This window comes from Anopheles stephensi, chromosome 2 (genome assembly GCF_013141755.1).
Source record: "Anopheles stephensi strain Indian chromosome 2, UCI_ANSTEP_V1.0, whole genome shotgun sequence".
Classification (NCBI taxonomy): domain Eukaryota; kingdom Metazoa; phylum Arthropoda; class Insecta; order Diptera; family Culicidae; genus Anopheles; species Anopheles stephensi.
The window spans coordinates 51,535,937-51,548,416 of NC_050202.1; the positions used below are offsets into that span (position 1 = coordinate 51,535,937).

The 12,480-nt window shown below is 47.5% G+C and overlaps 7 protein-coding genes across 7 annotated transcripts; 1 reads left to right on the plus strand and 6 right to left on the minus strand.

Moving 5' to 3' along the window:
- Window positions 1-110: 110 nt before the first annotated feature.
- Window positions 111-1,351, minus strand: LOC118502642. The gene is made up of 5 exons (XM_036035090.1): window positions 1,270-1,351; window positions 1,025-1,186; window positions 745-951; window positions 592-681; window positions 111-518 (listed from the first exon to the last, which is right to left on the minus strand). Exons 1-5 carry the CDS (start codon window positions 1,276-1,278, stop codon window positions 132-134), a joined length of 855 nt encoding a protein of 284 aa, XP_035890983.1. The 5' UTR covers window positions 1,279-1,351; the 3' UTR covers window positions 111-131.
- Window positions 1,352-2,899: 1,548 nt separating this feature from the next.
- On the minus strand, window positions 2,900-3,764 carry LOC118502646. Its single transcript, XM_036035095.1, has 4 exons — window positions 3,599-3,764; window positions 3,324-3,524; window positions 3,153-3,239; window positions 2,900-3,080 (listed from the first exon to the last, which is right to left on the minus strand). The coding sequence occupies exons 1-4, from the start codon at window positions 3,662-3,664 to the stop codon at window positions 2,940-2,942; spliced, it is 495 nt and encodes a 164-aa protein (XP_035890988.1). The 5' UTR covers window positions 3,665-3,764; the 3' UTR covers window positions 2,900-2,939.
- Window positions 3,765-3,814: 50 nt separating this feature from the next.
- Window positions 3,815-4,724, minus strand: LOC118502645. Its single transcript, XM_036035093.1, has 4 exons — window positions 4,566-4,724; window positions 4,303-4,503; window positions 4,148-4,234; window positions 3,815-4,061 (listed from the first exon to the last, which is right to left on the minus strand). Exons 1-4 carry the CDS (start codon window positions 4,626-4,628, stop codon window positions 3,909-3,911), a joined length of 504 nt encoding a protein of 167 aa, XP_035890986.1. The 5' UTR covers window positions 4,629-4,724; the 3' UTR covers window positions 3,815-3,908.
- A 113-nt stretch (window positions 4,725-4,837) lies between these two features.
- LOC118502643 lies at window positions 4,838-6,180 on the minus strand. The gene is made up of 4 exons (XM_036035091.1): window positions 5,722-6,180; window positions 5,443-5,643; window positions 5,274-5,360; window positions 4,838-5,193 (listed from the first exon to the last, which is right to left on the minus strand). The coding sequence occupies exons 1-4, from the start codon at window positions 5,920-5,922 to the stop codon at window positions 5,056-5,058; spliced, it is 627 nt and encodes a 208-aa protein (XP_035890984.1). The 5' UTR covers window positions 5,923-6,180; the 3' UTR covers window positions 4,838-5,055.
- A 343-nt stretch (window positions 6,181-6,523) lies between these two features.
- On the plus strand, window positions 6,524-7,614 carry LOC118502647. Its single transcript, XM_036035096.1, has 4 exons — window positions 6,524-6,916; window positions 6,982-7,173; window positions 7,235-7,321; window positions 7,394-7,614. Exons 1-4 carry the CDS (start codon window positions 6,872-6,874, stop codon window positions 7,532-7,534), a joined length of 465 nt encoding a protein of 154 aa, XP_035890989.1. The 5' UTR covers window positions 6,524-6,871; the 3' UTR covers window positions 7,535-7,614.
- LOC118502644 lies at window positions 7,523-8,575 on the minus strand. The gene is made up of 3 exons (XM_036035092.1): window positions 8,444-8,575; window positions 7,859-8,373; window positions 7,523-7,786 (listed from the first exon to the last, which is right to left on the minus strand). The coding sequence occupies exons 2-3, from the start codon at window positions 8,258-8,260 to the stop codon at window positions 7,646-7,648; spliced, it is 543 nt and encodes a 180-aa protein (XP_035890985.1). The 5' UTR covers window positions 8,261-8,373; window positions 8,444-8,575; the 3' UTR covers window positions 7,523-7,645.
- Window positions 8,180-11,715, minus strand: LOC118502641 (NADPH oxidase 4-like). Its single transcript, XM_036035089.1, has 11 exons — window positions 10,933-11,715; window positions 10,753-10,848; window positions 10,481-10,679; window positions 10,309-10,406; window positions 10,045-10,226; window positions 9,599-9,983; window positions 9,279-9,538; window positions 9,108-9,213; window positions 8,866-9,041; window positions 8,331-8,804; window positions 8,180-8,269 (listed from the first exon to the last, which is right to left on the minus strand). The coding sequence occupies exons 1-10, from the start codon at window positions 10,993-10,995 to the stop codon at window positions 8,684-8,686; spliced, it is 1,686 nt and encodes a 561-aa protein (XP_035890982.1). The 5' UTR covers window positions 10,996-11,715; the 3' UTR covers window positions 8,180-8,269; window positions 8,331-8,683.
- Between the last annotated feature and the right edge of the window lie 765 nt (window positions 11,716-12,480).

Sequence of the window (12,480 nt, forward strand, 5' to 3'; positions counted from 1 at the left end):
CGGTAGTGTAGTGCCAGAGAAGAACAAGTGCTATCAAAGAGGTTCTAACTTAACTTGATCAGTCACGAACGTGTTTTTCTTTCCAAAGTTTTTATGTATATGCGCTGAAGTTTTTTTTTAATATCCCTTTATTAAGCTACACTTTCTACCGGCTCTGGTTGCGGTACCGGTTCCGGTGCCGGTAGTGCTTCCGGTTGCGGTGCCGGTAGTGCTTCCGGTTGCGGTGCCGGTTGTGCTTCCGGTTGCGGTTCCGATTGCGGTGCCGTTTGCGATTCCGATTGTGGTTCCGGTTCCGATTCCAGTTCTGATTCCACCTCGGATTCCGTTTCCGGCTCCTGCGCCTTAGGTTTTACCGGTGCGGGAGGCGGTGCATCTCTAAACGGATCAAGCGTAACATTCACTTTCCGGTAGATTTTCTTCAGATACAGGCACAACACATGATCGCACCAAGTTCCAAACTCTAGGTAATACTTCAAACTATTCTTATAGAACACCAGCTTCACCAGTCCAGCCTTCATCTGCAGTACAGAGTAGAGGAAGCGGTAATGAATTATACATTCGACAAAGCACACGATTCATCCCCGTACTCACTTCACAAAAACGAACATCGTTAACGCGCCCCGGTGTATGATGAACGGTGTAGTAATGCTTGTGGAGATCCTTGGAGCTTTCGAACAGATGCTGCAATACGTTTGCCAGATTCGTTTAAAACAGATCACATTGAGGGACGCGCCCAATACTTACATCACAGCACTTTATTTCCACCTTTGGTAATCTGGCGTGTTTGATGTAATCCGTCGAAACGGTGGTATACTTGTACAGCAGCTTCGTCAACAGCTCTTCGATGTTCCACATGTACATCAGAAACTGCTTGTCACAGAGATCCCACGTTTCCACGATGCTATCGTACCGCTCGAGAAAGTACTTCGTTTCCACTATAAAATTGTATGTCTAAAAGACATTCAGGCAATTAAGGCAATTTCGCGCGATCTCGAGCCTTTCGATGAGCGGGCATCCAACTTACCAACCGCCATTGCGCCACATCTTCGGGCGTTTTGGCACACTTGCGGAACTTGACCGTGTCCTCTAGGATCATCCTGTCGACTGGGTGCTTGCTGTCCTTCGACTGAAGGTAGTGCAAAACTTTCACCGCGCATCGAGCTTTTGTTGCCCTATATACATTTCGCTGTAGACAAAAATAGAGGACCGATTGGTGGTAAACACAGTTCTGCTTTACATAAGAACCAGAGCAAGAACGGATGCTCGTACGTGATACATAACGCCAACAACGGTTGCTTTGAAATTTAGGCTTTATTCAGGCGCATCGCGCTTCTTAACATCTGTACAAAACACCATTCTTACCGCTACCCCTGGTTTGTGGATTGGCTTTAATCGCTAACATTGAACGTTACATAGATTTAAATCTAACACATACAAACACATTCTTACAGGCTACACGAATGTCCGGGTGCACTCCCTACAGGTTGAACGTGTCCAGCGTGATGATGATCTTCTTCAGGATCTTTTTCAAGTACAGACATAGATACCGGTCCGCAACCGTACCGTACTGTACGTATTCGTTTACTCTCCGATTGAAAAATGCCAATTTGAGGAGGGCCGACTTAAGCTAGACGGGAAAGGGAGCGAAAAAAAAACAAGGGATTTAATAATACGCACTAGCCAACAGTTGTTGGTTAATCGTTTCTCCTACCTCGCAGTTGTCCGTTTCTTCAAAATGCGATTTCTTGTGTCGGCAGGAGTGATGGTGTAGCCTTAGATCTTTAACTGTTTGAAACTCGAGCTGAAACAACAAAACAAGACGAAACCGTACATTACATTCGTTTGTGGTGCCTTGCAGACTGAGGGCTATAATTAAATCGGATATCGATCATGGTGTGGTATGCAACACGATCGGACAATCGATCGATGACATTGTGCAGCTTGTTTTGCTCGTTCGATTGAATTGATAGCGCGCCATTGAAGGTGGACCCTATTTTTAGCACCATATCCTAGCCGGCCATCACTCAATCACACAGCCCAAGATCGTTTGTCATTATCAAGTTCATGTCAAACGCGCCCATATAGAGTACTTACACCACAACACTTCAGGTTGAAGAAGGGTTTGCTCTTCCGATCGCCGACACCTTCGAGCGAAAGCGTAGTAAACCGGGCCAGCAGCTGTGTCACGTTCTCGTGGATTTCGATCAGATAGTGCAGAAAGAAGTTGCCGGACAGGTCCCAGTGGCTGATGATGGAATCGAACTCGTCGAGGAAGTACTTCGTTTCCGACACGAACTTTTCCACCTTGTGCAACAAAAGAGACGCGTTAAGGCAAATTGATGTGACCATTCTGCAAATTCTACGAGGACTTACATCTCGGGTCTTCACTATTTGATCCATTTTGGTTCGCTAGCGTGGCACCTATCGAAGGGTTTTGTTTGAGGATGTCTTGACGCTTTTTCCTTACACCCAGATACTGTGCAAACACGCAATTCGAACCACTGATTGTACTGCTACTGCTCGCAAGATTCAGTAGCCAACGGAAGCTGGTGCTGTACTGATCTACATAGCGGCAAATGATTTAACAAGAAAATTTTCTCACGACCAGAGACACGCACCGCACCATGCAAAGGCGACAAAAGCCCACACCGAACGGACGGAAATAATAACAAAAAAAAGACATCCCAAAGTTCGTTCGAGCCGAACACACACAAGCCGGAAGGAAATGGCACTAATCGTGGTAGCTCGAGTAGATCCTTCAATCTACTCTTGGTGGGCCTTTACCACACCCCGCCCGGCGATCGAACCGATCAGTTCCGTTCGTCTGCGGTGTGCGGCGGCTGAACCGTGATCATGAGCCCAGGGTTGTTGGCGCGCAGGATCGTGAGATGGGGCGCGGTTGCGGTTTCAGTGGGAGATCGTACTGTTTCGATTTTATTTTAAAACTTCAAGGTACAAGAGATCTTCTTCGCTATTCGCTTCAAGTCCACCAGCATCGTACACGTGTACTCTTTGCCAAATCGTGTGTACTCGTCCAATCGATGCCTCATATGGTCTAGCTTGGCAAAGGCGGATTTCAGCTGAAAAAAGGGGTTCAAGAAGATCAAACTTAGTGGAACGCATTCTCCAGTTGCTTAGGCACTACTGCTCACCTCCAGCATGTTCGGGTACACGAGGAACGCTTCATTGTGGACCGCTTTGTAATGCTTGCGGAATTGCTCATTGTCAGTAAAGGCCAGCTGTGGGGGGGGAGGGGAGAGAAACAAGATCACCCATTAGGCTGGATGAAAATTGTGGATCGACCAACAATTTCAATTTCTTACTCCACAACACAGCATCTGCTTCTCCGGTCGTGTACTTCCATCGTCCAGCGGTGTTGCCTCGAACTTGTTCAACAATATCTTCACCTTCGAACGTATCTCACGCAGATAGCTCTTGAACACTAGCTTGTACAGATCCTTGTGCAGCACGATCCTGTCGTACTCTTGCAGGAACCGTTTCACATCATTCTGGAAGCGATCGAGCTGCAAAGACAGCGGATAATGTAATCCAACGAACCCGAAATGCCTGGTGTGTCCGCATGGTCTCATCTACGTACGTTCTTATACTTGTTGCTATAGTTGTAGATATTCGTATGAATGTACACCGTCGTTGGAACACCCATCTGCGCTGGACGGATTAGACCACACAACCTAGCTTCCCAACTCGTCAACAGGAACTGAGCTTCTGTCCAGGCCCAATGCCAACACCATCAGAAATCAGGTTCTTTCTTTCAGCTAGAATCATGGCTGCTACTTAGAAGAAACCCAGAAAGTGCTGCGCAAAACTCAAACGTCACCGTTTATTTATTCTTCGACTAAAAATAATGCTTTTGTCCGTCTGCTGGTGAACCAATGAACCAAGTCGCGCTACCACTTCGGACCACGCTCCAACGTGGCGTACAAGTTGTGGGCGATTTTTTTCAAATTCATCACCAACGCTGCGGTGGATTCGGTGGCGTAAAACAGATACTCCTGTACGCGGCGATGAAAGTATTGCAGTTTACCATGCCCAGAACGAAGCTGCGGAGAGATACAAGTACAAGAGATATACAATACACCATTAGACATCGATGTTGATTTCTTTGTGTGGATCAGTTCTCCCATACCTCCACTATGCTTGGATGGATAAGCCGTGCAAAGTTGTGACATTCCAAGTAGTGCCGCTTGAGCTCCTCGCCATCGTCAAACAAAACCTTGCGACAAACAAACAGCGCCAAAATTAATAGCCCCAATACACGGTAACCGAGTGAGATCAACTTACTCCACAGCAAAACTTCTCCATAAATAGCTGTCCTTTCGTACCGCTGCATTGGACGTGCTGGAATTTTTGTAACAACTCCACAATGGCCTCGTACAGATGCCTCAGATGTCGCCGGAAGCTTCTGTGGTACGCTACGGAGTGTTGCACGATGTGATCGTACTCCTCCAGGAAGTGTTCCACATCGGTAGAAAACTTATCTAGCTGCTTAGGACACCGGGACTTTTAACGCCATCAAAATTTGCAACCGAAGGTAGTATACTTACGTTACGATACTTGCAGCTAAAGTCTAGCGTTCGCTTGCGAACACAGGTTGGGGCCGAAACCATGCTTCTTAAGACCTTGTGAGTCGAACAACCGTTCAAGCGGAAAGTAATAGTGAAAGTGATTTCTTCACGGTCATTTCCGGTTGGTGGCAAGGCTTTCAGCTATCCGTTAGCTCTATTTTAAGACTGTCCCCACAGACATATGCATTCTGTCAAACTGTGTCATCATGTCGCTGATCAGTCCCTTACTCACACCAAGCAAAAACGACGGCTTTGTTTCAGGGGTAACATTTATTGTATCGTTCGGAGTTAAACACATCCACTGTTAATGTTCTAAACTGATCGACATCCTTCTCGGAAGTATGTGCGGGAATTAGCACCGTTGAGGGGGGGTTAGTGTAGTAGATTCGAGTTTTGCCCTCACGGACAGCCTTACGAGCTAGTTGAGTATGGTGTTGTCTGTGCTGTTTCTGCAGCCTTCTGGTCCGTCTCAACCGAGATGGCCTGCCAGGACTGAATTGCTCTTCCGGAGTAGTCGCTTCAGGGAGAATATGAGATCGTTGTTCATGGCCTTTCCCAAGTCAATGTACGTCTGGACTTCAGCCGAGTAGGCGCGGATCTCGTCCAGCTTCAAGTACAGGTAAAGAAATGAATCAAAATTTTAATATAAGTTCACGTTCACTAGGATCTTCCAACTCTTCTGCTTACCTCTGGCAGGTTAACAGCTTTGTCTGCCTCCTTGTGCACTTCCTCGTAGTGTTCATCGAACTCTTCCGTATTCATTGCCTGCGGATCCTATATCGAGGGAATCGAGGAATGGCAAACATCATGAGCACGCTGATCACTCTTCGAACTATTCGTATTGGAGACAACTTACCTCCCCACAGCACACGATGTGCTTGTAGAGGAAATCTTCCCGGACCATCGTATGCAGGATGTACCGCTGCAGCAATGTCACGAGCCGCTCTCGCAGCACGTTCACCGTGTTGAGGTAGACGCTCTTGTGCTTATCCCTGTTTTCCACCAGATCATCGTACTTGCCGAGGAAATTGTTGGTTTCCGCCAGGAATTGCTTCAACTATAATTACGGTAAGCGATACATTAGTAGAACTGTGGCATCGGTAGCCAGGCATCTCGGTCACCATATAAAACGTACCCGTGCGAATGTTGAAATCTGAGGCTCGGGCGATGGCGATGGTTCCGGTTCCACTTCCGCTTCCGCCTCCCCATCGGATTCTTCTCCCTCGGACGCTGCCTTTGGTTCCTCGGGCGCGGCGTCCTTCGGTGGTTCGGGTGCGGCCTCCTGCGGTGCCACTTCCGCTGCCGGCGCAGCTCCATTTTTATTCTCCTCGGCCATGTTGTTGTGGTGCTGGGAAGTTACTCGCTCACAAGAAGCCTCAGGCTAAGAAATGCGTTCGCAGATTCGGGTGTGCGGCAGTGTTTGCTTTCCTCGCTGCTACTAGGTACCTTCGCCGGTGAATGTTTGGTACTAAATGATGCCGTGTGTCAAATGCGGGACACCTCATAAGCTACACTAAACGCTCCGTTCGGGTAGTGTGAGTGTATCATCGTGTTGCTCGTGCCCTGCTCGAGAAGTGTACGCGAGATGATCGCAACTGCGCCGTACACGAGCCATCTGCGCGTGTTGATGGTGTGGCATACCACAAACCTACCTCCCATTCGCCGCCGAAGCCATCATCATTCATCATCATCATCCGAGGCGTGGCGAGCACGAGTTTGACGAATCATAGTAAATGCGGTAACATTCCTGCAAAGGACATACCGATCGGTCGGCTTTTCGCAGGAAAGGAATGTGTGTTGAAGGCTGCCCGTGCCGGCATATCACGGCGCACTTGTACAGCCGGCCGGATGTCACCGTAGACGGCGCTAACCCAGCATCAGGTTAATCTCCTATTTTGAATCTAGTACTTTAACTCACTTAACCGACGTTTAACGGACATTTGAGCACGTTTTGTAGCATGTTTGAGTGAAATTTTGAATTTCATTTCGCGAAAGTACATTCTAACTTTGGCGCCAACGACCTTTTGTCGGGTTGCCGGTTTGCGAGCTTGGCGACGTTCCCAAGTTCATCGACGGCTAACAATAACATCTAGACGACAGGGACTTTCGATGATCAAAATGCTGAGGAGGGGATACAGTGCTTTCGTGTGTATGTGTGTGTTGCTGTGCGATCCTTGATCCTCACAGCGGCAGATGATCGTTCAGTAGCGCGATCAGTCACTTTCGCGCTCAGTGCATCGCCGCTAAGCCCCTGGCACGTGTTTTGCAGTGCAGCAGCAGTTATCATGAAACCCGACACCCAAAAGCTGGATACATCCCCGTGGGATCAGGTAAATGGGAGAGCATCCCGCTCCGCTGAATCCAACCCCTTAATCGATCACCGTTTCTTCGCCAGTTGGACCAGATGGTGAAGGAAACGCGCCACTTTCTCGACGAGTACGACGAAATTGTGCTGCACAAAGAGCTCTACCGTACGCTGTTCATGTATCACCTGACGTATCTTCGAGATGAGGTGATACTGTTGTTGAAAAAGTTTACCACCCTGCCGAAAGATATTGCCGAGGAGAAGGAGATTGAGTGCTGTGGTGTAAGTAATCGATTCTCAGGTGTGTTTCAAGTATGCATGAAGGCACTGGTGTTGTTTGCAGGTGATGTACAACGATAAGGATGCGTTCAAGCAACACTACGAGGATGCTCACAACAAAAAGGTGCTCCAGTCTGCATCGTTATGTGAGGTATTTGGCGCAGCCTTAAAGTGTTAGTGCGTACCAATACTGATGAGCTGCATTTCCTTTTTTTTTTAATAGCTGAAAATGTCTTTAACAAAAATTTCATTCTTCGAGCGGCATCTCAAAGACTATCTGCTGGGCGGCCAGCAATCCAGCTGTGAGTTGTTGCTGAACTTGCGACGGATATTGAGACGGTTGGACCACACGTTAGAGTTTTAAATTGGCGCTTTATTTTACCTTAATTTCGTTACCTTATGCTTCACAGTTTATTATACTCTCAATAAATGTTTAATAACATATATCTCGATTGTTTTGCTGCAATTTCTTCTCCTAGTACCGTATGATAGATATAATCCGGCGAAGAATTTTGGTCAAATAGAAACAAAGCCCATTGTTCGACGCAAGCCCCGATCGGATCCATTCATCCAGCAGCCGGCGAAACACTACCATTCGCAGCAGGGCCGCTTTCATCTGTGTGATTAAAAATTGCACATTAATTCTGAAACATAGGAGGAAGTCCTTTGTACGACATTCCTCACTCACCTCACACGTGTTGGCCACCATTAGGTAGGTCTTGTCGTGTACCGCATAGTAGTGCAACCTAAGTGCGGCCAGCGTCCGAAACTGATCGTCACAGCACACCAGCGGAAACTTCTCCTTGTACCCCTTGACGCGGATCGTATAGTCCGGGATCTGCTCCGGTTCGGCTTCGTTCTTTTTCTTTTTGCTCTTCTTGGCCGGTTCGGGCATTGGGAATCCGTACGGATCGGTCGCGACGGTAGCCGGCTTCGGTTCGCACCACTCGATTTGGGCGAAATTCATCAAAATCTGTATGATGCGGTAGCGAATCTCTTGCAGGTAATAGTAAAAGAACGTCCGGTAAACGTCCTTGTGGAGCACGATGCGATCAAAGTCGTCGTGAAACTGTTTCACGGTTGCAATCATTTTTTGAAGCTAGCGGGCAACAAGAAAGATTATGAAATGTTGAGTCCAGGACGCTTGCCAGCCACCTCACCTTATCCCATTCGATAGCTTCCTGGGGCGTTTCGAAGTACGGTCTAATGGAAAGATACTTAAGCGTCAACATCCTTGAGCACACTGAGCGCAACTCGGACGGGATAAGCTTACCAGAGCCCTCGTTTGTGGCAGAACCTGCCTCAGAACACGTGTGAGATCCGAATGGGATGGTTCTATTTTTATTCCTTCTTATGGCAAAGCTTCAGACATTCGATTTACTATCTATCCAAAGCCACACTACACACACACACACGTCACATGAGTTCTTGACTTTGTATATGTGTCAAACAAATTAAACTAAAATTAGCATTCCTACGAAACTAGAACCGCCGTCCAGCACTACCAAACCCACTATCCGAATCCTTCGTGAAAGTAGCTCAACTTGCAGCCATGCTTGCTGTACTCTTTGCACTTGAGGCGAATCTCTTTCGTCAGTTCCTTCGGTCCGCAGCTAAACACGGATACCGATTTTCTGAAACGGGTGATCAGAATTACAAAAGGGTTTACAAGTATGGCGGTGAACATCACCATACTTCGGATAGAGTGTAACGAGATCGATAAAGATGTCGTTCCAGTTCGGTCGGCCCCGGTGCATGCGCGACTTGATCGATGGCATATCGCCAAAGCATTCCGCTAGCAGATGTTCGTCATAGTTTTGCGTCCAGTACAGCTTCACCCAAAAGCGGTCCGGTTTGTTTTGGCTCCAGAACTAAAAATTGTTGAGAGGTGTAACGAAACGAAGAACAAGCATGGTTACTACTTTCCACCAATTTACCTTCTCCTGCAAGCGGGCCACTTCGTCCGCAAACCACAGGAACGTTTCCAGACTGCGTGCGATCCAAACGAGATGAACGCGTGCCGGCCGATCAACGTTTGTACTTCTGCAAGACCGAAAACAGGTGTAGTGTGAGTTGCGCTTCTTACCCATTCGAATGGGGCATCTTACAACAGCATCCGCATAATGGTCACAAACGGTGTAATGCCAACGCCAGCTCCGATAAAGAGAATCCTCTTGCAGTCGATCATATTGCTCATGACCGACGGGTACGGTCCATCGAGAAGGAACTCTATGCGCCGGTACGGATCGACACCGCCCAGAGTCCGCTTGCATTGCTCCCTTTGTACGACGCGGTCGTACAGCTCCTCGGTCCAATCACCCCGCACCTTGATCGTGAGCGTAAAATCGTTTCGACCCTCGGCAGGAAGCTGAAAGATCGCGATGCTCATCAGTGTGTACCTTCATCGCGGGGATTGCTTTCTACCTACCTCCGTGATCGTGAATGGATGCCACTCGAGTGTTGAAATGGCTGGACACTGCAACAGCACGTACTGACCGGCGATGATCTTAACGGCCAGCTTGCTACAAAACTGTAACCGTAGATGAACCGCATGTCCTGTCATGGCGTACGTTTGAACGGTCACTACCCGGTAGCGGTCCGAGTGCGAGGACAGATGGCGAAGCGAAACGTCTACCAGATAGATCAGCAGTCCTGCCAGCGGCCAGATCCAGGCCCGCTTTACACCGACACCGAACTGGGGTGGCTCCTGGCACAGTACCAGCAGGTCCTCGTTGCTGTGCAGCGTTGCGTTATCGAGCAGATCGCACGCAATCCGGTGCTTGTCGGTGTTTGTTTGATGTTTGATGATGTTGCTGCAAAACGATACATTTAAATTGATATTTAAAAAGAGGAGTTTGGCGTCCCGCAACCTACCTCAACGGGTGATAAAACATCATCCCGTAGAATACGAGAAACAGATGATGCGAGGTAAAGAAACTGTTGTAAAACCGATCGCGTATCGATCGTCGGGCTAGGTAAGCCATCGCACCGAGCGTTAGCAGCATGATACAGCCAGAAAACCCTGTCGGTGTGGCGAACAGCAGTCGCAGGATGTTCTGAGTCGTGCGGGAATGGAAAATCAATAAATAAATCACGCTCAATGCCATACCGTGGTGTCGTTATATATATGAATCTTACGTCATCTGGTCCATTTGCCCAGTTGATCTCCCGGTAGCGTTCGTCGTAATTGTCCACAAAGTTGACTATGTTCACGAAATGGGCTACGCTGTGTACAACTGGGGGGCGGAGGCAAGCGCATGTTAGGTGGAATCTTGCAACAAGAAGCAATCTATTTCTGTGCAAAACTTACTCGCAACTATCAGCAAACTGTAACCCAATATCAGATGCAGCACCTTGGTTTTCTCCAGATAGTGAACCAGCAGACGCGTCGAGAATCGACCAAACAGTTTGTGCAGCAGTAGGTTGAACGTTTTGCACGTGGGCAGTGTTATCAGGGCCATGGTCACATTCAGCACGGGAGCGGTCCCACGTGAAACACACAAGCCATTCTGCCGGTGAAAGGGCAAAACGGAAATCACAGTGTAGTTGCAGCCCAAGTCGGGATGCATTTTCTCTACTAACCCCAAGAATTCGGCTCAGATAATAGTACTCCTCGTCATGGTGATAGTTGCTGAACGCTTTACAAAACACGACAAAGTTGAAGCCGGTCCAGAGTAGCTTTGGGAGTACAGAATCATATTTAAATTACCCTCGCATTATCACTTCTTCAATCCTGGGAACGTCTTTCACACAGCCACTTACCGCTATGATGTATTTGAACATAAAATTTTTGGACGAGTGATAGATTTTGTCCACACGCTCCATCGTAAATCATGCCGTTGTTGGGTTAGCTCCCGCTTCGCCAAACCGGAACTGTAGCAACCGACGCAGATGTTGAACACCACCCTCCCTTCACAATTATAGCATTAGTTGTTGATCACGCCGATTGTTTATACTGGTCGCTGTCGAACCCAATCAGATGTTATGTCGCGGTCCAGCAGCACGATCGATGTCGGTTTGGGACAAAAATAGAACATCAAATGCACGCCATACCGCGCACTATTGGCACATCTGTTTCCCGATCATGGATTACGGGGCACACTCACTGTGCGGTTAGGTTATGTCCGAAACGGGGGAAAACTCAGCAACGCACCCGAGTGCAGCCCAATTTCTTGACCAACTTTTACACTGTCATGGCTATGGGGCTTAGCTATCTCCGGCTAACGGTTATCGGACAGTTACCTTTCGTATAGATTATTTTTTTATCATACTTTTAAATATCGGTCACACGGTTCTTCCAACTTTGTACAGTAACGCACAAAACTACCCTTAAGCTTAACTTCCAACGTTAATGTAGTGTTGGCAAAATTTATGCTACACCACCAGCTTCGCCTTTTTCTATCGCCATCATCACGATCAACCTTACAGGCAATTAAAACACTACACCAGCGAAACGGCAAACCCGGCGGCACTGTCCTATCGTGACTTTCCACGACAATGGTTCCCTTTCTACTGCGCGGGTTTTTGATTTGTGGTAGTCATGATCCGCGACTCAACGCTCGCAATGATCGTACGATGGTCGCTGCTCACCAGACGCAGTGAAACGCGTGCTATGTCTTGGTGCTGCAGTGCGATTCGATGGCTGAAGACATTGGTTCGGTACGCAGAAATCCATCACCCGGACTATTGAGGCCGTTTGAAGAGTTCGTTCTTGAGAGAAGCAGTAAAAAGGGTAGCTTAAAACCACCCATTACGCACGTTTTACTTTATATAGCTACTTGTGCATGGAGACGGCAGTGGCCGTCTAGCATACTCTTGGGGCATAAACCGTGTTTTTAAATGAGTAGTGATGAATAAATTGTTTTTTGGTTATGGAATGCCTATTTTTATAGATCGTGCATTATCGATTCGATATAATTGTATCCACTGGAATGCGATCCTCATCCCATGTCTGTTGAGATTGGAGGGTTCGCACAGTGAATCACATTTTCAGCCGGAACAACTGTAGAAACATGATCGTTGCTGTTTCCGTCAAGATAGTATGCTATCTGCCTTTTCCCGTTTGTATAGGGTGAAAATATTTCGATTCCACAAGAATCAGAGCTCAACAATGATAAAATTACACCTGTTACGGGCGCTAGATGGCTCGATTTGGCCGTTAAATTTTGAATCTTGCTAGAATCGTCTCGTTCAACTTAAATACACAGTTAAAATTATTAAATGCGTTTCTCGTTATCCATGCGCTCCATAAACGTAACTCAAATAGACTCATCATCGTTAAAAATTGATGTATAATAGTTCGCCTAACTG